This window comes from Labeo rohita, chromosome 1 (assembly GCF_022985175.1).
Source record: "Labeo rohita strain BAU-BD-2019 chromosome 1, IGBB_LRoh.1.0, whole genome shotgun sequence".
In the NCBI taxonomy this organism is placed as follows: Eukaryota; Metazoa; Chordata; class Actinopteri; order Cypriniformes; family Cyprinidae; genus Labeo; species Labeo rohita.
Genome location: NC_066869.1, coordinates 36,060,556 through 36,087,535, shown reverse-complemented (window position 1 = coordinate 36,087,535; position 26,980 = coordinate 36,060,556). Strand labels below are relative to the sequence as shown.

Below are 26,980 nucleotides of genomic sequence, written 5' to 3'. Positions count from 1 at the left end.
AACAATTTCTAGCACTTTAACCTACATTAAAATAAAAACAAAATAAAAAAAATCTAATCAAAATATTAACAAAAACTATAATAGTGTATCAATGATAATAAAATAAAACTGGTCTCTTCCTATGTATGTGGTTCTTATCCAGAATAAGATACAATTTGCAAAAGTAATCAGTGACAATAATAAAAAACTTAATTCAGTTATCCACACAAACACACACACACTTCAAAAATAGAACGTGAACTCTTAACATTAGAAACTTCAGAGTTGCTATGGTAGAGTTCTGTTACCATGCCAATTAGAATATTGCAAAATGCCTTTTTATAGCAATGTAATCATGTCGGTTGCAATTAGTTATTCTATTTTATCTTTTAACACCAACACACACACACACACACAGAGTTACCTGTATGGAAGAATTTCCCAGAAAATCCCAGGTTAAATGTGAAGTTAGAGATGTACGACCTCAACATGTTCTGCGTTTCCAGAAGAGCCTGGAAGATAAAATCATCAAATGTTAGAATCTGAAGATTGCTTTGTTGACTGCCTATCCACTGTACAGTGCATGTCCATTTATCCATCACATATCAATCAAGCATAATATACATCACAATATTGACCTTTTTGAATTAACATCATGCGGTAGTATATGTGCGCATGGTCTGAGTATACGCGTAAAGGATGTGATCGATCTTTCCGGGATGAGTAATGGCATTTGGGTTTGGCAGGTGCCTCATTGCAGCAGTTCCAATAAAACAGTCTCATATATTTCTAGCCTAAGACACCATGCAAATACAATCAATATCTGTCTGACAACTGACAGCGAGTGTGAGCGCGTGTGTCACTGTTTTGTAGGATATATGGTAATATCGCAGAAGGCAGGAAGGGGCGTGTTGGCTGACTTAGACGGTGTCATCAAGTCATTACTCACAGAGCTCTGGAAGATATGCTGACACACACTCCGAGCACACAGGCAGACACACACGGACGGGACCCAGGAGACGGGTGTAATATATTTGATTTTATCCTCCAGTGAGAGTGTGGCAGTTATCCCTGATGACATTTTGGTAATTAATTCCATTTACATTCAACTAAACAACAGCAACAAAATCAGCACAGATACTCGCACCCTGCTAATCGAATCAGCTCGCCCACGTGACCATGCAGCAGTCTTTGTGCGTTTTGCATCTTAACCTAATAAAGTGGCATTTTGATCGAGCGCTCATTAATTTAAAATGATCTGCCCTCACAAGCAACTGTCGTCTAATTTAATGTTCATGTCGTAATGTGATATTACTAAAACTGAGGCTTTCGGTGACATGCCTTTGTGAATATTGAGTGGAGTGTGTTGCGTGTCTTTTGGGAGGTTCAGTCTGATGTTTGATGGCTTATGGATCAGTATGGAGGAAAAAGGGTAAAGGGGAGTGAGAACTCTTGCATCCTGGTTTCTCTACATGATGTTTTTGTCATGCGATCATATAAGCGCATGACAAAAGAATTATGTACACTGAAAGAAATTTGGAATAGAAACTGTTAATAAATTTTGCAATCAATTACAAAGAAACAGCAAGTAACACGTTGGATTAAACATGAAACATGAAAAGTATAAAAACTGAAAGTACTTTCTTGTAAAATGTGACCTTGGACTACAAAATCAGTCATAAGGGTCAGTTTTTTTGAAATTGAGATTTATACATCTTCTGAATAAATAAGCTTTCCATTGACGTATGATTTGTTAGGATAGGACAATATTTGTCTAAGATACAACTGTTTGAAAATCTGGAATTTGAGAATGCAAAAAAACCCAAAATATTGTGAAAATCACCTTTAAACTTGTCCAAATGAAGTTTTTAGCAATGCATATTACTAATCAGAAATTAAGTTTTGATATATTTATGATAGAAAATGTACAAAATATCTTCATGGAACATGATCTTTACTTAATATCCTAATGATTTTTACAAATCGATCATTTTGACCCATACAATGTATTTTTGGCTATTGCCACAAATATACCCATGCTACTAATGACTGCTTTTGTGGTCCAGGGTCACAAATGTACACCAATAAACTTTGTTTTATTTGCAACTTTCAATAATTTTACAGTGTTTGTTTTAAATTGACCAAAGTTTGCTGTTGTTGTTGTTGTTGTTGTTAACATTTGGAGTTTTAATGACTCAAATTATTCATGTTACTGGATCATAAATGAATTAAAACAAATTAATTGCAATAAATAAATAAATGTAATTTTTTCATTACATTGTGCAATATTTCTAAGAATATTTACATAAATAAAAATAAATAATTACACAATAAAAATAAATAATAAAAACGTATATAAGTAGTAAAAAGCATCAGAGTCAAACTCGATGTGGTTTATTTTACATTAAAATACATGTAAAATAAAAATGTAAATACATTCAGTAAATGAAAGCACATAAGAGAGAAAGACAATTACTATTTTATAATAAATAAATAGATTACAGTTAAAAAAATTAAAGATAAGAAATAATTTATGTGGAATTTTACTTTACTTGAACATTTCAATTGATCAGTTCACACTTAACACTTAAGCCCCGGATTCACAGACAAGGTTAAAACCTAGTCCCAGACTAAATGTCAGTCTGAGCTGTTCCAGCTGAAATAAACTTGCACTAACTGATCTTAAAATATGTCAGTGTTTTATCTTAAGATGGATACCAGTAATGTTTTTTTCTAAGGCACATTTATAAAAAGTATTTAAATGTCCTAATTGCACTATGGTTTAGTTTCAGCCCTGTTTGTGAAACCAGGCCTTAATGCTAATTTATCCAATGAGAGTCTTGTTTTATCCAGTGATAACAGACATCTTCCGCTAAGTTTTCCCTGTATAGGTGACAACAAACGGGACCTAATCTTACCCTGCAAAATGTAGATGGGACGTATTCTGTGTGAGGGAAGAGTGCATATAAAAGACAGAGAGAGAACGCATTTAATATTGATGTGGGAATCTGGGATGTTGGGAATCTGACATCATAAGATAAGAACACCGAACAGGAGTGCAGGAGAGACGGGAGGGGAATGACAGGATGAGAGGAGAGAGTGAACCTGAAATGGATGACAGAAAAAAAAAAAACAGAGACAGAGCTATTCTAGGAGATTTTTACAGACAAAGTTTCCTGTTCTCTAAGCAAGAAATTAAGTTTTGATATATTTATGATAGAAAATGTACAAAATATCTTCATGGAACATGATCTTTACTTAATATCCTAATGATTTTTACAAATCGATCATTTTGACCCATACAATGTATTTTTGGCTATTGCCACAAATATACCCATGCTACTAATGACTGCTTTTGTGGTCCAGGGTCACAAATGTACACCAATAAACTTTGTTTTATTTGCAACTTTCAATAATTTTACAGTGTTTGTTTTAAATTGACCAAAGTTTGCTGTTGTTGTTGTTGTTGTTGTTAACATTTGGAGTTTTAATGACTCAAATTATTCATGTTACTGGATCATAAATGAATTAAAACAAATTAATTGCAATAAATAAATAAATGTAATTTTTTCATTACATTGTGCAATATTTCTAAGAATATTTACATAAATAAAAATAAATAATTACACAATAAAAATAAATAATAAAAACGTATATAAGTAGTAAAAAGCATCAGAGTCAAACTCGATGTGGTTTATTTTACATTAAAATACATGTAAAATAAAAATGTAAATACATTCAGTAAATGAAAGCACATAAGAGAGAAAGACAATTACTATTTTATAATAAATAAATAGATTACAGTTAAAAAAATTAAAGATAAGAAATAATTTATGTGGAATTTTACTTTACTTGAACATTTCAATTGATCAGTTCACACTTAACACTTAAGCCCCGGATTCACAGACAAGGTTAAAACCTAGTCCCAGACTAAATGTCAGTCTGAGCTGTTCCAGCTGAAATAAACTTGCACTAACTGATCTTAAAATATGTCAGTGTTTTATCTTAAGATGGATACCAGTAATGTTTTTTTCTAAGGCACATTTATAAAAAGTATTTAAATGTCCTAATTGCACTATGGTTTAGTTTCAGCCCTGTTTGTGAAACCAGGCCTTAATGCTAATTTATCCAATGAGAGTCTTGTTTTATCCAGTGATAACAGACATCTTCCGCTAAGTTTTCCCTGTATAGGTGACAACAAACGGGACCTAATCTTACCCTGCAAAATGTAGATGGGACGTATTCTGTGTGAGGGAAGAGTGCATATAAAAGACAGAGAGAGAACGCATTTAATATTGATGTGGGAATCTGGGATGTTGGGAATCTGACATCATAAGATAAGAACACCGAACAGGAGTGCAGGAGAGACGGGAGGGGAATGACAGGATGAGAGGAGAGAGTGAACCTGAAATGGATGACAGAAAAAAAAAAAACAGAGACAGAGCTATTCTAGGAGATTTTTACAGACAAAGTTTCCTGTTCTCTAAGCAAGCCGTGACATGCGCACACACACACGGTAGACGGATAAATAGCAAAACTCTTCCAAAATGTGAATCTAAAATAGCAACGTAAACAGCAAACATATCTGAAAAGTTACCGAAACTTCCTCAGCTCATTTCGACAGTCTGCACTCCCATCCACTGTCAGGGTCCTCTTGATTAAAATGCAACAAACTGAGCTAAATTAATTATTTAACGGTCAGGTTTTAAACAGCTCTGTCTTAAATCGATTCCTTACGTTTACTGCGCACACTTCAAAAGAGTGCACATGAATCATTAATGCATTAATAAGCCAAAGAAGCAGCTTCATAATGGCATCATAGTTCTGATGCTTCCCGTCAGCTTGGAGATATGCTGTCATAAGTGCCTAAAATAGTTTATTTGGAATAATCTGTGTTTTACTGTCATTTATAATAGCACAAAAGCCTTCACATGTTTGAAAAGCCTTCACCCAGTATGATATACTTGTTGGTTTTGAGATTTGAGGGTTACTGTAAGTTTTCAGCCCTAGGCTTGTTCTTTTGGGTCTCACTTCAGGGGTAGTTTATGGTTAAGAGTGTTTATGGGCTTCAGCCTATGATTATTTGGCGAGAAGGTTGTTCCAGGACAAACGAACAATATAAATGTTTGAACCTATCCTACTTAACACGTTGTGCAAAATGTTCACATGTACTGGATTTACAACAACAGTTTTGCACTGGGTGTGAATTACAGAGAGGTTTAGGGAGGACTATGGGGATCTGGTCATCTAATTAAACAGGAAACTCCCTAAAAATTGAACATATTCGTTTTAAAGGGGACATTGGATGCAAAATTAACTTTTACACTTTTTGTGTGTTGGCAGTGTGTGCACGCATCTACCCTATAATGATAAAAATTAAATCCCTATAAATAATAACCCCTTTCTCAAATCAAGCCATTCTCTTTCTTGACTGTGTGACGCTCCCACGATTGCTAATTGACATTACCGTCTTACCTTAGACCCGCCCTAAGTGAGCTGTAAACTGTCCGCCATTGTTTCAATGCCGGAGCAGGAGTAGACAACAATGTCTCCTAAGCGACTGAGTTGTTATATTGCTGGATGTAATAATGAACACAGAAGTTGTCATTTACTCCTGACATCCGAGCCGCTGAAGATGCAGAGGATTACTTCTGTTTTTAAAGGGAATGGGCCCCACGATCTACCTAAATGCGTCTATGTTCGCACGAATCATTCGTGATCCATCTTCACCTACGGAAGATGTGAGTATTACGGGTTTTTTATGATTCTTTGCAAATCGCCTTTTCTATGATGTGGTAGTTCCGCAGCTAAATGCAGCTAAAGTTTAAAGTCTCAGAGAGAACCACCCGTTACCCAATGCCAGAGAGGGGCGGAGTGAGCATAGCTTATTATAATTTAAAGGGACATGCATCAAAATGGGTTGCTGTGAACAGAGCTGTTTTTGACAAGGTAAAAAAGGTGTTGTTTTACACTACCACTGAGAAATATTAACTAAAGTATGTTATAGACATTTCATTAAGGCCGTAAAGAATCATATCAACTTGTGGAAAATGCTCATCCAATGACCCCTTTAAACAGCTTGTAAAACTTAAAGAGATAGTTCACCCAAAAATGAAAATTTAATGTTTATCTAATTAACCCCAGGGCATCCAAGATATAGGTGGCTTTGTTTCTTCAGTAGAACACAAACAAAGATTTTTTAGCTCAAAACATTGCGGTCTATCAGTCATATAATGGCAGTAAATGGGATTTGAGAGTAAAAAAAACATACACAGACAAAACCAAATTAATCCCCGTGTCTGGTGACGATACATTGAGGTGTTAAGACACCAAACAATCAGTCTGTGCAAAAAACTGAACAGTATTTATATAATTTTTACCTCTGATCTACCGCAATGTCCAACTGTCCTGAGCGTTTTCACAACAGCCGGCGCGTGACGCGTCAACGTGCTCTGGCATATACAAGAGCAAGCAACCATAGCTCCGGTCGATCAGGCTCAAAAGTTAGGAGTTGGTGAAAAGTCAACACTCCCGGATGAGTTTGTACAAGCAAACATAATCTTTTTGTTTTTAATCAGTTGCAGCAATCAGGATAAGCACAAGTAAATACCATTTTGAGTAGCTGTCGTAGCCACAATCTGTGTAAACAATGAGTGACGTATACGTGTGACAGATCACTTCCACACATGCACATTGACGCGTCACGCGCCGGCTGTTGTGAATGCACTTAGGACAGTTGAACATTGCGGTGGATCAGAGGTAAAAATTCTATAAATACTGTTCAGTTTTTTGCACAGACTTATTGTTTGGTGTCTTAACACCTCAATGTATCATCACAAGCCGCAGGGATTAATTTGATTTTGTCTGTGTACGTTTTTTTTTTGACTCTCAAAGCCGTGAATCCCATTGACTGCCATTATATGACTGCAACGGTTTGAGTTAAAAATCTTCGTTTGTGTTCTACTGAAGAATCAAAGTCATCTATATCTTGGATGCCCTGGGAGTAAACAGATAAACATCCAATTGTCATTTTTGGGTGAACTATCCCTTTAATATAATTAATATATAATTTTATAACAATACAACATAATTTCATCCACCCCTGTAAGTCACAACACTACTGACACTGTCTGAGCTGTCTACTATATAAATGCGTAGAACAAAATGCTATGGAAAAACATACACGAGAAAAATAAACACTCAAAGAAATTCTGAGTAGACTCGCATCCCATGATGCATTTGCCACGTCACTATAAAGCTAACCAAGAGTACTGTTAACTCTTTCCCTGCCAAACACAGAATTTTCCGTTATTCATGAGACAACGTTTTCCCTCTAAACACTGAATTTTATTTTATTTTATTTCTTATGTGCTATACGCGTAGTTAGACGCTAAGGGGGCTATTACACATCTCCTAAATGAGTCCAAAATCTCCCGATCAAAAACACAGACGAGGAAGACGCAGAAACGAGAAATCTCATATGTAAGTGGATGCATTTGAAAAATAATGCTATCATCAACAATAAACAGCATATAAATGAAAACTGCCTAATGTTACAGAATGAAATGTTGATGCAGGAAGTAGTAATAGACTGTGGAGATTTAGGAGTGTCATTGCACTGAAAATGACCCAGATGTAGTCATTGACAAAAATGCTATTTTCTCAGCTTTTTGCTCAAAACCTTAAATGAAACTTACCTACATTGAAGTGTTGATAAAAAAAGAATTCTTGAAGCTAGAATACAACAGACTTTTTTTTTTGTTTAAAAGTAGAGGCTGTTCTTTTAATGTATTGCATGTTTGTATATTCATACAACAAAACATTCTGGGGGCCATGAAATTTTAATGAAAATGATCAAAAATGCTGGTGGTGGCTGCCAACTTTTTTTCAAAAATGCCGGTGAGGAAAAAGTTACAAATATTTTAAATTATTTTCAAAATATACTAATATTATAATTTATTGAAGCAGCATATTTAGTTTTAAATACCCTCAAAAGTTTCAGACCCTTCAGAAGAACAAGACTAACCTCCACAGACTGCCCTGAAAATAACTTATAGAAATTCAGTTTATTTAAACTATACATAAACAGTTAATATTTGTAATGTAACACTTGCTTAATATTTTATTTTGATTTTATATAATCTAACTTACTTTTTTAGCATTATTCATGTTAAAAAATACACTGCTTCAATAAATAATAGAGTTAACATATTTATGGTTTGTTTTTCCACAACACTCTTGATGAGCTTTATAATATATATAAACTTATATATATATATATAAACATAAAAATCTATTTTTTCCCTCTAATGTTTTAACAAAATCAAAAATCCCATAAATTATATTTCTGCATAATTTGTCATTTTTCTTGGCAGTTTTCTTGCATAACTGAAGTGCATAAGGGAAATATATATAAAATATACATCAACAAAATATTTGTAACTTATGTACCAACATCAACCACTAGGAACGGTTGTTTCTGCCAAGATTACAACTGGCATCACTTCTGTGGCCTGCAATAATCCAGATGCTGTGCCTGGATACTAGTGACACTGGAAGCTTCCAGAAAACACACACATGCACATAAGCTTCATTTCCACCCTCACAAGCTTTCTTTGCCAACTTCAAATAGAGATCGCACACAATTAAGCTCATTTCTAAACTTACTGTCATTGGTTGACCTAAAATGCCTTGGATGAACTGAAGTGGTAGAATCACTAATTTGAATTCATTAATCAGCTTCAGCCTAATAAGTAACAGCACACGCTCCGATCCACTGCGCTAGTAATCAGACAAAGTAATCAGAGCGTACAATGATACGGTTTCTTCAAGGAAAGTGCATTCTACTGACTTTTGCTCCACAGAAATTTAATCAGTGCCCTTAAGACGTAATGGAGAGATGTATAATTCACTTGCTCAATACAGGTGTCACACCCCTGGACTATTTGTATTGGTTTTTCCCTCATGTGCCCATATATGGTTTTCCTGTTCCTGCCCTCATTATGTCATTATTAGTTAACCTTGTATCGCCTGTGTCTTAATTAAGTTAATTATAATCACCTGTCTTTATAAGTTTATATTTCAGTTCAGTGTTTGTGGTCCGGTCTCGTCTATGTGTACGCGTGTTCCTTCCCTGCTTGTGGATTTACCTGTTTGGAATATTTTAAAGACTTTTAATTTCATTGACCTTCGTCTTCGTGCTTATCCTTCACACGAAGTTGTGACAACAGGTGTGTATAAATTGAGTTTTTACTGAATTGTTTTTAACTGAAGGTGATGTTTAAATAAAAGTTCAATATTCTTGCATAAAATAGACTTCATTAATATAATGTTTGAGTTTCATAAAAACAATTTTGAAAAGTAATACTTAGGTGCTTCGTTTCCTGGAGGCAACACTATGTGACAATGGAAAGAAATTAATAACTCTTTGCCACTGCTGAATACCAAACACTGCTACATGATATAAACTAATGAAAATGTTTCTTTTTTATTTTATTAAATGTTAAGTAAATACTAAAAGGTAGATATTTAATAATGGATAAACACACACACACACACACACCTGAATACCAATCATGCTGGCCTTTGCTACATTTAAATCCATTACACTCTTGCACAAATTGCTTCTAGGCAAAGATATTTAAAGAATTCCAATTAAATTAGATTAAATGTCTAAAAATAGAAGTTTACTTCTTAAAATTCCCATGAAATCAAAATGGACGTTTTTGGACTTTCAAGATAAATATGTTAGCCATAAGGTTATGTATAAGCTAGTGTGCTCCAAAGCAATTTGTCAGTTTGCATTTACAACATATAAGCATTCAAAACTTACAATCTCTCACTTCCACCAATATGGATCAATGCTTTTGATGACATCACCCTGCACTACAGCTTCTCCTCCAACTTTCTGTCCAATCAAATGCTCTCTAGAACCCAGAGCGTCCCGCCCCCTACACTATAAATAGACGCTGAAGCAGCGAGCCTGCGGCTAAAATCGGGCACTTGTCCACATATGTGCAAGTCAGCGTAGATCATATGACGGATTTATTTAAATTCTACACAGAATGCTATGCTATTCGATTTCGATGAGATTAAAAAGAGAAATGGTTATAATAATCACTGTTTTGCATTAGTACACTGTAAAAAAAACCAAAAAAACAATTTGTTGAGTCAACTTAAAATAATTTGTTACCCTGCTGCCTTAGTTTTAAGTTCAGTCAACTCAAATGAGTTTAGTCACCCTGAAATGTTGAGTTGTACTAAGTGACAACTTAGATATTCGAGTTGACTAAAATTAAAAGCTGCCTTAAAACTGTAAGTTAAATCAACTCAAATATCTAAGTTGTCACTTTGTAAAACATAACATTTCAAGTTGAATAAACTTTTTTTTGAGTCAACTGAACTTAAAATTAAGGCAGCGTGTTAACAAATTATTTTAAGTTGACTCAACAAATTGTTTTTTTTTTTTTTACAGTGGAACTGTTTCATATTGAATCTAAAGGGTAGTCAGTTAGACTGTGGCTGTCATACGCTGTCAAATGCACCATTACCAAGCTCAATGGCTCTGGCCCAAGTTGTGATAAAAACAAAACACTACTATTTAAAAAAAAAGGGCGGGGCTGCTTGATACGTCCCGCCCTGTCTTCCTGTTTCAGTTGAAATTACGTCAACACACTAAATAATGCTGTGTTTCAAAGCACTTCGGTGAATGTGAATAAGTCACCCCTTCTTAACTGAGTATATTATTGTTATTGTATGCATGATGTGTTTACAAAGTAAAGATAATTTGTTGCAACAGAAGGTTAACACAGACAGTGAACGTGTCAAAGTGACACGTGAGTGTTTTTTTAATTTTCACAAGCTTCTGTTGAGTGCATAGAATTATTCCAAACGTTTCTGAAACATAAAACTACACTGAAACATAAACATAACAGCAAGTTTATCAGCGAGTTCATAGTGTTCAGATCCTCATAAAAGAACAGTGAGGGGGAGAAAGGGACAGATAACCAGAGTTAATCAGATTGACTGGCTTTTATTAGACTGCAGAGTGAGCAAATTATATTTAAAGATTGCCACCACAGCTGTGCTTCATTTCATTTCGCACACATATGTAAACGACCCTCTGGTGAGGGATGAAAAACATACATCCGTGTCAAGACCGCTGTATGTTTATCACTCATTCTTTCTATCTTTTTCCTATCAAGCTCACTGTCCTCTTTCAGGTTCTTACATTATCTCTTCTCATCCTTCACTCTTTCATCTGAACGTTTCTTTTTCTCTCCTCTCTTCGCGCGTCTCTTTGCTGACATTGAGGGCCGATCAGGGAGAAGATAGAGTGACAGAGATGCATGTTAATGACCTGAAAGCACTGATCGATTCCTCACAGGGGAGAGATAGAGGGAGAGGGAAGGAGGGAGAAAAGAGTGAAAGTGGTGGAGGGAAGGAGGAGGGGACCTGTTGAAATGCTGACAAATAGCTGAAGACATCTGGGTAGGCAAGAAGACGAACATGCCCCTAGAGAATGACAGAGAGAGAGGGACAAAGAAAAAGAGAGACAGCCATTTCTACAGTTTTTGTTAGCAACATGTTTCTTAAATACTAAACCAACAAACCAACTTCTATCTGTCTATCTATGTATCTATCTATCTATCTATCTGGTTTACCTCAGTTTATGTTAGGTCTGTGTTTAATGACTTACTAAAGCCACAAAGCTTAACATAGTCTGTTGTGGATCAAATCTGCTTTTCAAAGGCACACTGTGCATATGTGTACATGTGTGCGCGTGCACCGGGGGATCCGGGAAAGGCTCAGCATGTAATATTTATTGGACATGAAATCATTGCTTATTCCTGAGGCCATGAGAAAAAAAAAGAGCATGCGCATATACATGCCTATTAATCTACCTCAGTGAAGCCTCATTCTCAGATTACTGGAGGCAAAATGCTACTTTTATGTCTGTCAATTAGTTTTTTTATGTTTGACTGTGCGTGTGTCTGGTTGTACATTCTTAATTTTGGGTAACATTGTTCGTTTGATAGGCATATACAGTATAGAAAACATGTTAAATGCTACTGATGTTACGAGGGGCAGAAAAATAGTGGAAAGAAGAAACCATCTAAATAATTTATGGTTATGTATGACATTGGACTGCTTCCTGTGGGACCAAAAGTGGTCTTCCTCAAGGGGGCGTATGGGGGTTCAGAAATCTGAATTGTTTTGTAATTTTCTGTAATCTAAAAGTGCCTTTAATAATAACCAATAACTGGTACCAAGATATAAAAACACATGCCCATAATGTAATTTAGTAGTATTTAGTTTTTTTGGTAATTTACTTTTTTTTTTTAACTTTATATTTATTAATCTCTACAGTAGAACTATTGAGGGAGTGCCATAAAATGGGGGAGCAATAATTGTCAATTTCTTTTTTTTTTCTAAAATATTCAAACATGGAAACACTTCAAGTATGAATCTCAAGTTAGTGTTTTTAAGCATTTTACATTTATTCCAAAATGATAACTCAAGTCAGTAACAATTTAAACAATATATTTTTTTTATTTGTGAACTTATGTTTAGCTATTCTTTTTTTTAAAAGTTAAGTATTTTTTTTTATTTTTCGAATCATCAGTCATGAAAGCTTGTTAAATATTAGTCAGAGACACAGATTTACTTTAAATTTCACCAAGCTGATTACTCTACTAAAAACTCACAGATCATGTTTTCATGCTATTTTTAAGTCTTATTTTGATTTAACAAAGTGGGTATATTTAAGTGTGTGAGTTGTTTACTTACTTATTTAACGTTAGTCTTCCCATTAACGCCATTATATTGTTCATTCAAATTCGCGAACGCCAAATCACAGCTGATCATAACTAGCCATATTCATTAATATCAAGATGGAGGCATTGTCTCCTCTCACATGACTTTTCATCATTCATTCTCAGTTACCCCCCATCAAACTCACTGCATGCTTTAGGACCTCAGGGGAGGCGAGAGAGATGCGGACTTCCGGTGTAACTTTACATGCTGGTGTCGTTATTGGACAATGTTTCTTTAGAAAAACAAGTTTATACACGTTTATGTATAAATAGTGTTGCCTCTGTTGCCTCCTCGGAGGAAATGCCCCTGGTAATTTTTCAAACTCCCCTATTATTTTTAGGGGTTCAAGCGTGTACTAACAAACAAACAAAATACTTATCAAAGATGCAAACATTTTTTTTTTTGCCTTTAAAGTTGCATTCAAAATTTACTTGGCTGAGAAATCTGAAGAGGCACGTGCCCACTCAGTTTGAATGGACATGACTTTTCTGACGCTGTTACTATTATATCGTGTTCACAGATGTAGGTGGATGAATGTTTTTAACAAAACTTTCCTTCAGAGATTTATCACTGCAACAAAGCACACCACCTGACCTCAGATGTAGAGAAAACAACAGCTTTGCATAATGTGTATCTTTCTCGCTAACACGGGGGCATAACAGGACTTTAAAACATCCGGCCTAAATGTACAAAGCACTTCCAGGCTCTTTTTTTGGGTAAGATCTGGATTGGAAGGGCCATGAACCATGATGTAGATACAGAGAGAATGAGCATCGGCTAGATAAACTTTGCTTTTTTTAAAGCAGGTTAAAAACAGGGGTGATTGCTAAAGCTTGTACATGTAAAAAGGGGGGAATAAGAAGGATGAGAAGACAAAAATAAAGGTGGAAAGAGAAATAAGGTTGGCAAAAAGAAATAATCCCACACAAATGCCAAACATATTGTTGTCACAGCAACACTCTTTTCTCAGCAACACGGCTTTCTGTTTCCCCTCCCTCTTACCACCCTCTTTCTCTCTGTCTTTTTCTATCCATGTATATTTATACTGGCACCTTTCAGAATAGCAAAACTTTATTTAACAAAAAGCATAACCTACCCTATCGTGCCAGAGGTTTGTTCATATACATTTTTATGTCTTCAAACTTTTTTAGTGTTCACAATAAATGCATCATTGCAATAAATGCAATAAATGCATTGTACAATTTCTATTCTATTTTTATAGTCTTTGAATATAAAACCCACAATGCACTCGACTAGACTTTTTTTTCTTAATAGCTAAGCATGATAAACACGGCTCTTTTGAACTGAATCATATATCATTTAAAGATAACATCCCCTTATCTGCAATGTAGTTAACTACTTTTTGTTATTTGTAAACAGTTTTTTTAAGCGTAGCTTGTCTATACTTTAAATTATATGTAGCTTGGCAAGTAGCTTCCCCAGCACGGCTCATAATGTGTCAAGTGTGAGAGGACACACACGTGTGAGTGTGTTGTTGACGTGAGTGTGCGGCTGAAAATGAAGACAGCTGCTTAGCAACCTCCGTAGCCCTTTAACGGAAACACACATACACCAGCTCCATCTTACTCAGAGCAGAAATATCATTGGATCAATACTTTCTGAAAATAGGTCTGGTGTGTGAGTTTTTCTCTGGTTGGTCTGTATTTGACCTCCTGAAGCTCAGATTTAACATCAGACTGATGCTTCAGTTTCAATCTGCTCTGAAAGTATCAGGTTCACATGACTTTCAAACTACCAAAATCACTGCACTGTTCACATTATGCAACATTCATTCAGTCTGTCGTCTTGTTAGCATAACCGAGCGCACATTACACAATCAAACCTGGACGAGGTGCACAAATTACAAAATCTCTGACCTAGAGGTTTTCCCATTCAGCAGAGTCTGTTTGCCTATCAAAATATACAAAAGAAACAAGAAACTGGTCCTAAGCAACTAGCTTCTGCTCAGGACCAACACATGACCAGCTTAAACCAGCTCATGACCAGCAGCCACGCTTCAAAACATACCTAACCATCATATGCTGTTTTTTTCAACAGATAGAATGTGTGGCATATGTAACCCGGTTCGAGTTTGTTTTTTCCAGTCCCATCCCCCATTTTTCCACTTTGCTTCCTGTCCAATCTAATTAGTCCAGTCTAAATAAAGGCAAAAAAGCCAAAAAATTAGTCAAAAACATACCTAGCCAGCATATGCTGGATTTTTCAACTGGGAATGCAAAAAAAAAAAAAAAAAAAAAAAAAAAAAGGCAACTCTTTACACTTCACGTTCTGCTCCATCATCGGGTGCAGTCATTGTTGCTACACTACATTTCTGTAAATTTTTTCTCACTACAAAGTTATGCACCAATAATACAAAAAATTAAGATTCTGAAATGTGTCAAAATTTTAGAATTAATCACTAAACAAATGCAATTAAATTAAATTAAGCATAACTATTACCAAAAACTGTTAGTTCTACAATTAAGCTAGTCTTGTTCACAGACGGCATGAGCCACCCACGGTCAGATGCATATTGCACACAAAACTGGAAAGCACTTGCTCAATCTGGCAAACTCTAATCTGACAACTTCCGGGAGTAAGAGCTCACAGAGGTTTTTTATCAGTCCATAGGGAAGAGAAGTCATGTTAACAAGGAGCTGGTTGATACAATAAGCACTTCAGGGCAGAATATGTCCATACATCTTTTCTGCTACTCTTTTTTTTTTTTTTTTTTTTTTTTTCATGGAGACTCAGAAAAAGCTAAAAAAAAAATAAAAAAAAAAAAAAAAAAAAAAAAGGCAGTTGGTACAGAAGCTTTATACTGTAGCTTAACATGTTGGACAAAATGTCTCTTCCTGTTTAAGTGGGCAGTTCTTGGTCAGATGCAGCTGCATTGTGGATTAGACCTCATGATATAAGGTCTAAGGTGAAACTTTGCTGACAATTTACTCACCCTTATGCCATCCAATATGTAGATTATTTGAAGAAATTTCTCAATACATCTCTTGCTGACCAGTGGATTCTCTGCAGTGAATGGGTGTTGTCAGAATGAGAGTGCAAACAGCTGATAAAAACATCACTATAATCCATCCACAAGTAATCCACACTCCATGCAGTCTATCATTTAACATTTTGTGAAGCGAAAAGCTGTTTATAATGAACATATTCATCATTAAAACGTATTAACGTCACACCATTGCTTCTTGCTAGAATATTCCTCTATCTATAATTCTAAAACTTCCTCTTTTTATATTGCTTTCTCCAGTGAGAAAAGTCATCTCATCTAAATCACAAGAGAAATATGCACTGTTTAGAAGTGAAAACTGTACAAAACAGTACTAATATGTTGGTGGATTTTGCTGTGAGAGGACAACAGGGAATTGACTTTTCAGTGGAGGATGCATTATTATGGCATTTTAAAACTTTAAATGGTTTCAAGTTAAAACATCTTTGCGATGGATTTGTTTCTTACAAACCAAGAGCTATTCACTTCACAAAACTTTAACAGATGGACTGGAGTGGACGTGACGTTTTTACCAGTTTTTTGTACTCTCATGACGGCACCCATTCACTGCAGACAATCCATTGGTGAGAAAGTGATGTAATGCTAAATTTCTCCAAATCTGTTCAGATGGAGAAACAAACTCATCTACATCTTGAAAAGCCTGAGGGTGAGTAAGTTTTCAGCATTTTTTTTTTAGTTTTTGGGTGAACTATTTCGTTAACTCCCTTTAAATCACTTTTTCTCTCTTCAGAAGTGTCTGTAACGGAAATGAGCAGCCATTCTTCTCTCTCATTTCCCTTGTTTTCTAACCCATATTTGTGTCTACGTGTGAGCTGGTGTGTGAGAGGGAGGCTTCAGGAGTCACTTTGATTCTCTGGCTAAATGTGTGCAGGTATAGCTTTGATATTGTGATTCTGTTCGCTGTGATTCTGTCTTACAGTACATGTTGAAGTCAGTGTGCAGTTGAAGAAGTGGCAGCTTTGTCTTTAATCCTCATCTATATGCTGCTTCAAAGCCAAGAATCATACTCACTATGCAGACTCTCTCTCTCTCTCTCTCTCTCTCTCTCTCACACACACACACACACACACACACATACACAATGACCCGCTGTAAGTCTACCAGGGCCACAAGATACAGCCAACAGTCTCGATATTTATGCATTTGCTTTGAAAAGACAAGAGTGATTTGTTTCAGAGAAACCATTATTTCGACCAAACAACTTTTGTAGTCAATTAGAATTTATGCAAGACGCCAAATACAGTCAAAATCCAGTTAAAAATAATGAAATCATTTCATGGTTTTCCACAACTGTAAGCACAGTAATAAACTGCAATATTTATATAAATTTGCCTACAACATTTTACAACATTAGCTCACTGGAAATATGTGCCTCTATATACAAAACTGAAAAAACTTACCTATATGAATGAATCACTGGAGTTTCCAATTGAAATCAACACCAGAAGCAGTAAAACTATGACTATGACTTTTTTTTTTCTTTTTACACAAGTATGATTTTCAGGTATAGAGTTTTGATGAATAAAGCCTAATTTTCACACAGTTACTTGCAGAATATTATGCTATGACTTGAAAGAATTTTAACATTCTGTGGGATTTGAAAACTGATACTTTTGAACATTGTCATCACATATATCGCTTCATATGCATGAGTTTTCTAATTCAGTAGGTTTGCTTGGTAGCTCACGTGATACGGCATTGCACTTGAGTAATGAAGAGCTCCGGAAGTTAAAATAGCACAGATGCATCAACAAATGCGTTTTTATATCACTTTTGCTATACACTATAACACTATCAGGTAGGTTTGAATGCTATCAGTGCTTGATGTCAAATCATGCTATTAATGCTTGATGTCAAATCATGCAAGCATACAAAAGCACGTCAGTGACTCTCAAAACTGTTTTTGATAAAAGCAAAAGGTAAAAAGAATAAAATCATAAAAAGGTTGTTACTACAAAGTTTGGGGTCAGTAAGATGTTTTTTTTTAAAGCATTTAATACTTTTATTCAGCAAGGATGCATTAAATTATTTAAAAGGCACAGTAAAAGGCATTTACATTTGGACAGAAGATTTCTACGTAATGCCTGCTGAAAATTTAGCTTTGCATCACAGGGATAAATTAATTAAAATAGAAAATAATTATTTTCAATTTAAATAATATTTCAGAATATCACAGTTTTGACTCTTTTTTTTTTATTAAAGGGGACATTGAATCCCCATTTTCCACAAATTGGTATGATTTTTTTAGGGTCTTCGTGAAATGTCTGCAATATACTTTGGCTAAAATTCCTCAATGGTCATGTAAAACAACATCCTTTTTACAGTACCTTGTTAAAAACAGCTCTGTTCACAGCGAGCTGTTTCAGCGTATGTCTCTTTAAATGATAATGAGCTACTGCTCACCCTGTCCCCTCTTCCATTTTGTGTATTTGGTGGTGCATTACCTACAAAACCATTGCTCTCATGTCGGGAGAAAATGAAGACTCTTATGTTCACTTTTACACCCAAATACCTACATTGTCGCTATAGCTACTCGAGTGCAGAGAAAATGGCGGACAGCGGACAGTGGAGAGCATACAACTGGCTGAGGGTGGAAATACGGTAATACGGGACAGTCCGTCAGTGGTTGTGGGTGGGGCCTGAGCATTATGACATCATACTGCTCAGAAAATCAAAACGGTTTGATAACTGAGACTGTTTAGGTTTTTGGGGATTAAAAAAAAGAGTGAATGGATGTTTATCATTGTAGGGTGGTTGTGTCCACACACTGCTAAGACACATTTATATGCAAACACCATTTAACAGTGAATTTTGCATCCAATGTCCCCTTTAAATAAATGCAGTCTTGAATGGTAGTGTGTAGGGATAAATTAATTAAATATATTAGAAAAATAATCTATATTAAACCTATATTAAAAACTTAACTCCAGGGGGAAAATATCAGCAAATTCACTGCAAATATAACTAATGTGCACTGATATATTCCCCAAGTGTACATAATGAAATTCATAAATACTCCATAAACACTACAGTTTAAGTTGGGTGAGTTCTGTACTACACATGCTGTCACTTACACACACAACCATACAAAAGCAACTGTGCTGAAATGCCATGTTACACAATCACCAACACAAGGTCACTTTAACTGCAATTTCAGCAGAATCTCTGCTTGGGGAATCCACACACACATACACACACATAAAGTGAGGGTAAATCCCATTTGTGTTTGTGAGTGTGTGCAAGTGTGCATCAAGTCATTTATCACTGGTGTCCCCTGTTTTTTCAGCCTGCCCCATGGGCTGATGGGAGATATGGCAACCAGTCACTAAGAGTGACATTCTAATCTACAACACCTACATCTAGAGCACACAGGGTTCCTTTCTCTCTCGCTCTCACTCTTGTTTTCTCTCTCTCATCTTTATACTCTCTACAAATACATGAGATGAGCCTATTCTAACAAAAGTCAAGAAGTGTCTGTTGTATGACTGTTACAGTAATCTAACAAGAATTTTGGTAAAATTTTACAAACCAGTGGTTCTCAACTGGGTTTGTTTTAGAACCAAGAACAAATGCTATTGACATAGTCTGGATGTTTTTGATTTTTAGCTTTTTTAAGCATTACCAACTTTCTACTAATACACAGCAAAGAATATAGGAAATGTTTTCCTCTCCCTTACATGATTAGTTGGATTTTATTCAATATTTAGCATTGTTTATTCCATCCTGACCCTATCAGAACAGACTCGTGTCCCAATTTTGGTTTGCGACCTATCAGTTAAGAACCATGGGTTTCCATTGATTAACTGTTATCTGCCATTTCATTCCACTGGCTTAGTCTCGGCCTTTCCTCGCACACGCACAAACACACGCACCTGTTCTGGATTCTGACAGCCCGCCATAAACAGTCAGAGGCTTCTCTATAACCAGCAGTAACAGTGGCTAAAAACAATGGCTGGTGGATCAAAGCCTTCCCACTTCTCTCCCCATCACTACACGCCTTGTTTTTCCCCAGAATCCTCCGGGAATTTTCCGCTGACATTTCCAGCCGTGCTCCAGAGCGACTAGCTCTAATTCTCTCCCTGAGCACCCCCTCCAGAACCTCCATCTTACCGCTGGCTCATTTGCCAGGTCTAAATTAGCTCAGACCAATCGGGAAGAATTTGACAGTGCACATTCTTAGCTAGCAACATCTGGGGAGGTGTCACGTGCTTAGCCACTAACCTTTCTCAGAGAACATTAGATTCGGAAATTAAATGTGTACCCACGCTAGGTTTAATGGTATCACACTGTTTATAGAGTCTGTTTGTTTGAAATCGACGGACAGTGAACAAGGAAATGACCCATAAGGAAATGATACTATAAAGAATGTGCCATTCCTGTGTCCAATGAGTTCAATATTTTAAAATGTGACAAAGAATGTTAGGTACCTCATTTTTAATTACATTTTAAAATATTTATGGAAACACAATATGCAAATTTTGCAATATGCATATACCCAATTTGTAGCTACTTACAACAACTATTCAAAAAAGACAAAAAAAGCACCACAAATCTGTGAACTTAATAATGCACAACACAACAGTTTTATACTAAAATAAAACTGTAATGATAGCCATCATTGCTCTCCATTTGATAACTGCAGGCCTGTCCCAATACCCATTCGAGGTCTTTGCACTTGACCACTTGTCTGTTTACTTCCTGAATTTGGCCAAAGTGGGCATGAAGACCGCAAATGTGTGCAGACCTTCTGATTAATCAGTGGGACACACTTACAACATAGTGTTTCAAAACTGCAATGACTTTAAAATAAACGTAAACTTAAATTTAATTGTGGTGCTAAAAAGTAATAAAAACAGGTTCACAAAATACTCATACACATCCTTGTACTAAAAAATAGGCAACACTTTATGTTTTGGAGAAATTGTGATAGCTAATAAAATTAATTTCAAAACTGCAAAGTTTTCCTTGACATCTCGGGATTACAAGGCACGCAAGTTCCAGAACTTAATGAATAATGGAATACGATTAGGCTTGGATTTAAGGCCCATTCACACCAAGAACGATAACGATAATGATACAGTTCTAAAAATCGTGCTCAATATAAAAGAATAGCACAGTCCACACCACAGCTATAACGTTAAAGGCAGAAAAACAGTATCGTTGGAATCAGTTTAAAAGCTTGGAATCAGTTTAAAAGCTGATGAATGATTAAAAACATTGACAGGCAATCAGAAACAATCCTGCCGTAATGAGCTTGAGAATTTAAAGCAGCAGACTAGTATATGCTTAGAATAAACAGTGTACAATAAGGTCACTGAGATTTGCCATTTTCAGGCCTGAAACAATTTAACGCACTTACTTCCTGTCACATGCACGCACTCTTAAGTGGCCAAGACCGCAAATGTGGGATTTGGGACAGGTCATGCCATTAAAAACAACAGGAGTAGCATTTATGCCACCTACTGAATGGGTTGTGCTGCATGGGACACAATAGGTCAATGGCGGCCGCCACAGTTTTACTGTTCAATTAGGTTTTCACCAAAACCATTTAGGGCATTTGAAAAATGATCAGGAAACTGCATTTAAACACTCTTTAAATACTGTTAAGTGTTAAAGTAAGTCACAATGTACTGCCATTGTAGTGTATTTCCCCAACCGGATAGTCATTAAATGTATAATTATTTCATTTCATTTTAGTCTGTGTCTTAAAAAATCCTATTAGATTGAAATTTAGCTTGAAAAAAACTTTAAGAAGTTGTATGGACTACTTTTAGGGGGGTTTCTGTCTTTTAAAAGCTTAGTTCACCCAAAAATGAAAATTAGCCCGTGATTTACTCACCCTCTAGCCATCCTAGGTGTATATGACTTCTTTCTTTCAGACGAATAGAATCGGAGTTACATTAAAAATTGTTTTGGCTCCTCCAAGCTTTATAATGACAGTGGGTGGGTGTTTCTCTGCAACAGTCCAAAAGAAGTCCAATAAAGTGCATCCATCCATAATAAATAGTGTCTAATAAATACATGGCTCCGGGGAGTGAATAAAGGCCTCCTGTAGCGAATTGACGCGTTTTTGTAAGAAAAACATCATATTTAAAACATGATAATTACTTTTCTCTAGCTTGCGCTGACAGTTGTATATCGAAGCCGTTCTGGGCGGATGACATAGGACGTACGCATAGCGCATGTGCCTGTGAATCTCGTGAAAACCAACGTTTGTTTACAGGAGCAAAGAAAGCAAACTTTCCTTACTTTCTTTACTTGCCTTACTGTACACGCCGTGTTCGTCACTTCTCACTGGCACATGTGCAACCTGGATATTTTTCTTTCAGAAACACACTGATTCACTACAGGAGGCCTTTATTCACCCCCCGGAGCCGTGTGAGGCACTTTTTATTATGGATGGATGCACTTTATTGGACTTGTTTTGGACTGTTGAAAAGAAACACCTACCCATTGCCATTATAAAGCTTAGAAGAGCCAGAACAATTTTTAATATAACTCCAATCGCATTCGTCTGAAAGAACAAAGTCATATACCTTGATTGCATCCTAGGTGTAAATAATGGGCTACAGTAAATAATGGGCTAATTTTAATATCTGGGTGAACTAACCCTATAACAGTTCACTACAACTTTAGAAAGAGCTGTGTAACAATTCTTCAAAAAAACTCTACTTTGAGTTCCACAAAAAAAAAATGTAATAAGATCATACATTTTTGGACTAAAATCAATAAAAATATGTCAGAATTTTAGGTGAACTGTTCTTTTAAATATTTGACTCTCTCCAATCAGTGTATCCATTTCTAATTGTTGCATAATGCCTGCATTAGTTTATATACACTCATGTGTGTACACTTGAAACTGAAAGCTCTGGAAGTCATGAAGTCATCTCACAATGGAGTGTGAGCGGCCCTTCAATCTGTTGAACAGCCTCAGAGAGGGGCCAAACGTGGGAACGAGATTATGAATGAGTGTGTGAAAGAGAGAATGAACACCATTTTAGTGCTCTTGTCCCTCTAAATAGCCTCTTTATACTGACTGAGGCCAACTCAAACACCCACTCCAATTCAGCGACGCACACACACACAACATCCCCTTCTTGTCCACAAAAACATTCACATTCAGTAAATCAGACGCAAACACCTGCGAAGGGAAACTCAAACTAAATATCAACCAAATGCTGCTTCCAAAATCCCACACAGCTAATTAGAGCTCAGCTAGTAGTCTTTGTTTTGTCTTTGGTGATTAGTTGGAACAGATTGGAAATAATTTTTTGGTAGGTGTGTGTGTATAATGTAGAATGTCTCTAATTATGCATTCCATCATGACATCATTTAAATGTGGTAATTAATAATAATTTAAGAATTTTTTTGTCTTTTCAGCCATCTCTTACCTTCACGTCATTCACATTCATTCTCGTCCCTTTCTTCCCCACGAAAATATCATCTATGTCAACCAAGATGTAACGTTCCAGAGATCGAGACAGCTTTCTGCCTGTGAGAAAAGCGATGGCATCCACCAGTATAAGTCTGTGCAACCAGTAGCTCAGCCCATGTCCAAACAGCACACGCTGCACCCCATCATACAGGCCCAAGTCCTGCACGACGGTAGCATGGAGACCCTGGGGACCCGGTATCATCTGGGCCGCCCCATTTTCACTGGGCCGAGTTTTTGCCAGTAGGACTGGTTCATACGTGGAATGGTTGAACTGAAACACAGTCCAGTCCTCTCCTTGTAAGTGGCCACGATCTACTTCCGCCCGCGTTATGTAAAGCAGAGGTGAGCGGGGGTTTACGCAGCAGTCTCTTAGTGCGACATTTGTTCGCAATGTCAGAGGGAAACCCCTAAGCTGCAGTGCAGGCTGGGAGTTTTCACTCGCACGGTGAAATGCGATGACTCCGACGCTGTACTCGGCACAGTATTTATCCAGAAGGTCACGGTTCCATGCGTCCATCCCGACATACTTAAGAAGGTTCTCGTAGATGACCAATGCATAGCGTCCACGGCCTTTGTGCGTTAGAGGTGGGATGTCACCCTTTCCCGGTGCAATTTCGGCGTGGTAACGAAATTGGTTGGATTCTAGAATAGCGATGATGTCCTGTCCCAGTTGAGAATACTGACTCTCTACAAATACCAACACCACCGGATCCTTACGTGATGGATCGATCGGTTTAGGCGTCCGAGGCTCTGACTGTCGGAAAGGGAGCGCCCGGAGGTCTGCACAGTCTGGACCTACGGCCCGGTCCGCGAGGTCCAGTTCTTGGGTGGAGCCTGTGTAAAGGTAGTAGGCGGAGACTAAAACGCTGACCATACAGAAGGTGGCGAGGAGGATGACCAGCCTCCTCAGATTCCTCCGCAGCTTGGTGGCCAGATTCATGGCAAACGGCGCACATGTGTGGGAGTGTGTGTGGGTGGGAGTCTCTGATTGTTCGCTGAGGCGGGCTAAAGCTGCAAATTGGCTTTTTTGGTAATCATGCTCCAGTCATGTGACCATCTCACAAAACTGGCAAATTTGCTTCCAAGACAGGCTACTGAAAGAGTTTTTGGTTTAAAAAGTGGCACTCAACCTACGTCACCAGCTGCTCCCGAAATGAATCCTCATCCAACTAGCAACCCTCCATGTCCTGAGATTTCTCCTGACCCCCCAACAAACCTGCAGAGAATACAAATGACAAAAGACAAGCAAATTCACGTGTTAGTATAACTTTAAGCATCTCTGAGATGTGTGTGTGTTTCTGTCACAGAAGTGTTCATCAAGGGTGTGTATGGATGCTCTTGAGGGGCAATACAGCCGTCAGCCTTCAGGTTGTTTTCAATCAACACTTCACCAGCTGTGGCCAACACTTCCCGGGAGGAGTGTGTGATTGGCCGTATATAAATAGGAAGTTGGAGGATGAGCCAATAGGAGCCTAAGGGTGGCTCTAAGGGAGAAATTCATCATTTGTCTAATGGGAATCGACTGTGTCACACATATACTTTGTGTACATCAGGTAATCTGCACAAGTGCATTTTGTCTTCAAAGTTAAAAAAAGAGATGGCAGCTAAACTGCACACTTTCTTTTTCCCCTTGTAGAAACCCTAACGCAGGTAGGGGCAATGAGGATGATTTGTGAGAAAATAAATTATGGGATATATTCTCATTAGCACATCCAACAAGTGCACTTGTTCACTCTCTGTTTATGTGTGTGTGCGACGACTATGTGCATGTCACGGTCTGTGTGATATCCGAGTACGTAATTAAAGGCACATGAATTACACAAGATTGAAATAACAGATTACAGCGTTGTGCGAGAACATCACAGGGGAATTCAAGAAGGTGGGAATGTGAGAGCGAGGCGCAGGATGAGTTTCATAACGCGGAAAAACTGAGATTATCAAAAAAACATCCTGAGATGCAGGTTTACTTAGGGAGTGGATTATTAGAGATTGACATTCTAGCAATTTACATGACATGGGTCATGTAATCACAAGTGATATTAATCTTTTACTGTTCTGCTGTTAGTGCAGTGTGCAGGATATCCTGCTGTGTGTGCAGTTTTGGCTAATACCTGCTAATACTTTTGAAAATACACTGGTGCATTTGAAGTGGCCCTCCCAATTTAAAAAGCTCTTTAAATCATATTTAGTTTTAGAACTAACGTCAACAGGTTTGTGTAAGCCTGCGGTTTAATAAATACCACCACTAAAAAAAAACAAAAAAAAAACAAACAAACAAAAAAAAAACACTGCGTCTGTGAGTTGTCCTTACTAATACAGTGAAACAAACGTGTGTTTCCCCGCGAGGCGGCGCATTCTTTGAACTGGGAACCATCGCAAAATATGAGATCTTTAACTTACATTAATACTAATAATACTGTGTTAATATTAAATACATTTCTTGGCTTGGTCCTCTCATGTTCAACTGACTAAGTACATCAATACATTTGGTTAAAAAACTAAACAAGCTACAGTTTCTGTATAATATTAACAGTTTTATGTAAATAATAACCCGAGGGAAATGTCTAAACCAATAAAGATAAAATGAAAGTCGAATATTTAAAAAAAAAGAGAAACAAAGAAAGGGCAAAGTCTATAGTCTATAAGTAAATTTAGCAAGGTTAGGCTACGATGTTCTGTAAGCACGGAAAAATATTTCAGAAGATGTTTTCAAATACTTTTCATTTAGTCACTGATACAATGGCGAAAAAACATACACATGTGCTTGTGTTATCGGTGCATTAGCGGTTGTTCTTTACAAAACTAAACATGAGACCGTTATCAGTCGCGCTTAAAGAAATGTTTTCACTTAAGGGAAATTATAATTAGGTAAAAGACAACGCGCGTAAGATTAAACGCACAGCATCTCCGGTCAGATACCGGTAACGTGACATTCCAACACAGCACATCTCTAAACCTCTCTCTCTCACACACAAAGACGTTCAGCACCCCGTTCAACCCAAAGTTCCAACACTAAACGTAACTCAAAATAAAGCCGCACTTTCCCTATCTCCAGCCGACGAGACCTTACCTTAAACCGAACCTGAGGCACTGCTGAGCGGGAAGCTGTCACAGCAGAGCCGCCTCTCTCCCGAACACCAGCTCCTTACAGCTCTGAACCCGAGAGCCCAATCTCATCCACTGATTCAGAGGCAGCCATCTGGAATGATGCGGGGACCGGTTCGCTATTCTCTCCGCGCCCTCTTCCCCTTTCTCTCTTTCTCTCACTGCGACACGGATTAAAGGAGCGCGGAAGGGGGGAGACAGGACTGGAGACAGGAGGACAGACAGGACTGGAGACAGGAGGAGCGCTCAAAAGACGAACTGAAGAGAATATCCCGAGAGGAGCGCTGAGACATACGACTCCCCTCCACTGTCACCAGTGACTGAATAGTGCCGCTGCCGCTCTCTGCGCTTTAGCTCACCTACAAAGAGAGAGCGAGAGAGGAGAGAGAGAGAGAGAGAGAGGGGATAGATGCTGAGTGATTGGCACTTTTTATGGTATATAATGTAATGGTATGATAAGATATGGAAAGTGTGACAAACGCTAATACTTTTTATTACAGCATCCCTAATTACAAATTGATTTCTTAGTTTAATAATGATGACAATATAGTATTGTTTAAATAACAACAGACAAGCAGCTCCGCAAAAGTACGTATACTACTTAACCTATACAAATTTGC

At 37.1% G+C, this 26,980-nt stretch overlaps 1 protein-coding gene across 1 annotated transcript in view; it reads right to left on the bottom strand.

The window, feature by feature from the left end:
* ndst3 (N-deacetylase/N-sulfotransferase (heparan glucosaminyl) 3) overlaps positions 1 to 26,698 on the bottom strand; it is an 81,727-nt gene extending 55,029 nt beyond the window's left edge. Inside the window, exons 1-3 of the mRNA XM_051108314.1 lie at positions 26,326 to 26,698; positions 23,212 to 24,471; positions 404 to 491 (exon numbers count right to left, since the gene is read on the bottom strand). Of these exons, the coding sequence (XP_050964271.1) occupies positions 404 to 491; positions 23,212 to 24,195 (1,072 nt within the window). The 5' untranslated portion in view covers positions 24,196 to 24,471; positions 26,326 to 26,698. The remainder of the gene's footprint in view (positions 1 to 403; positions 492 to 23,211; positions 24,472 to 26,325) is intronic.
* Positions 26,699 to 26,980: the final 282 nt, after the last annotated feature.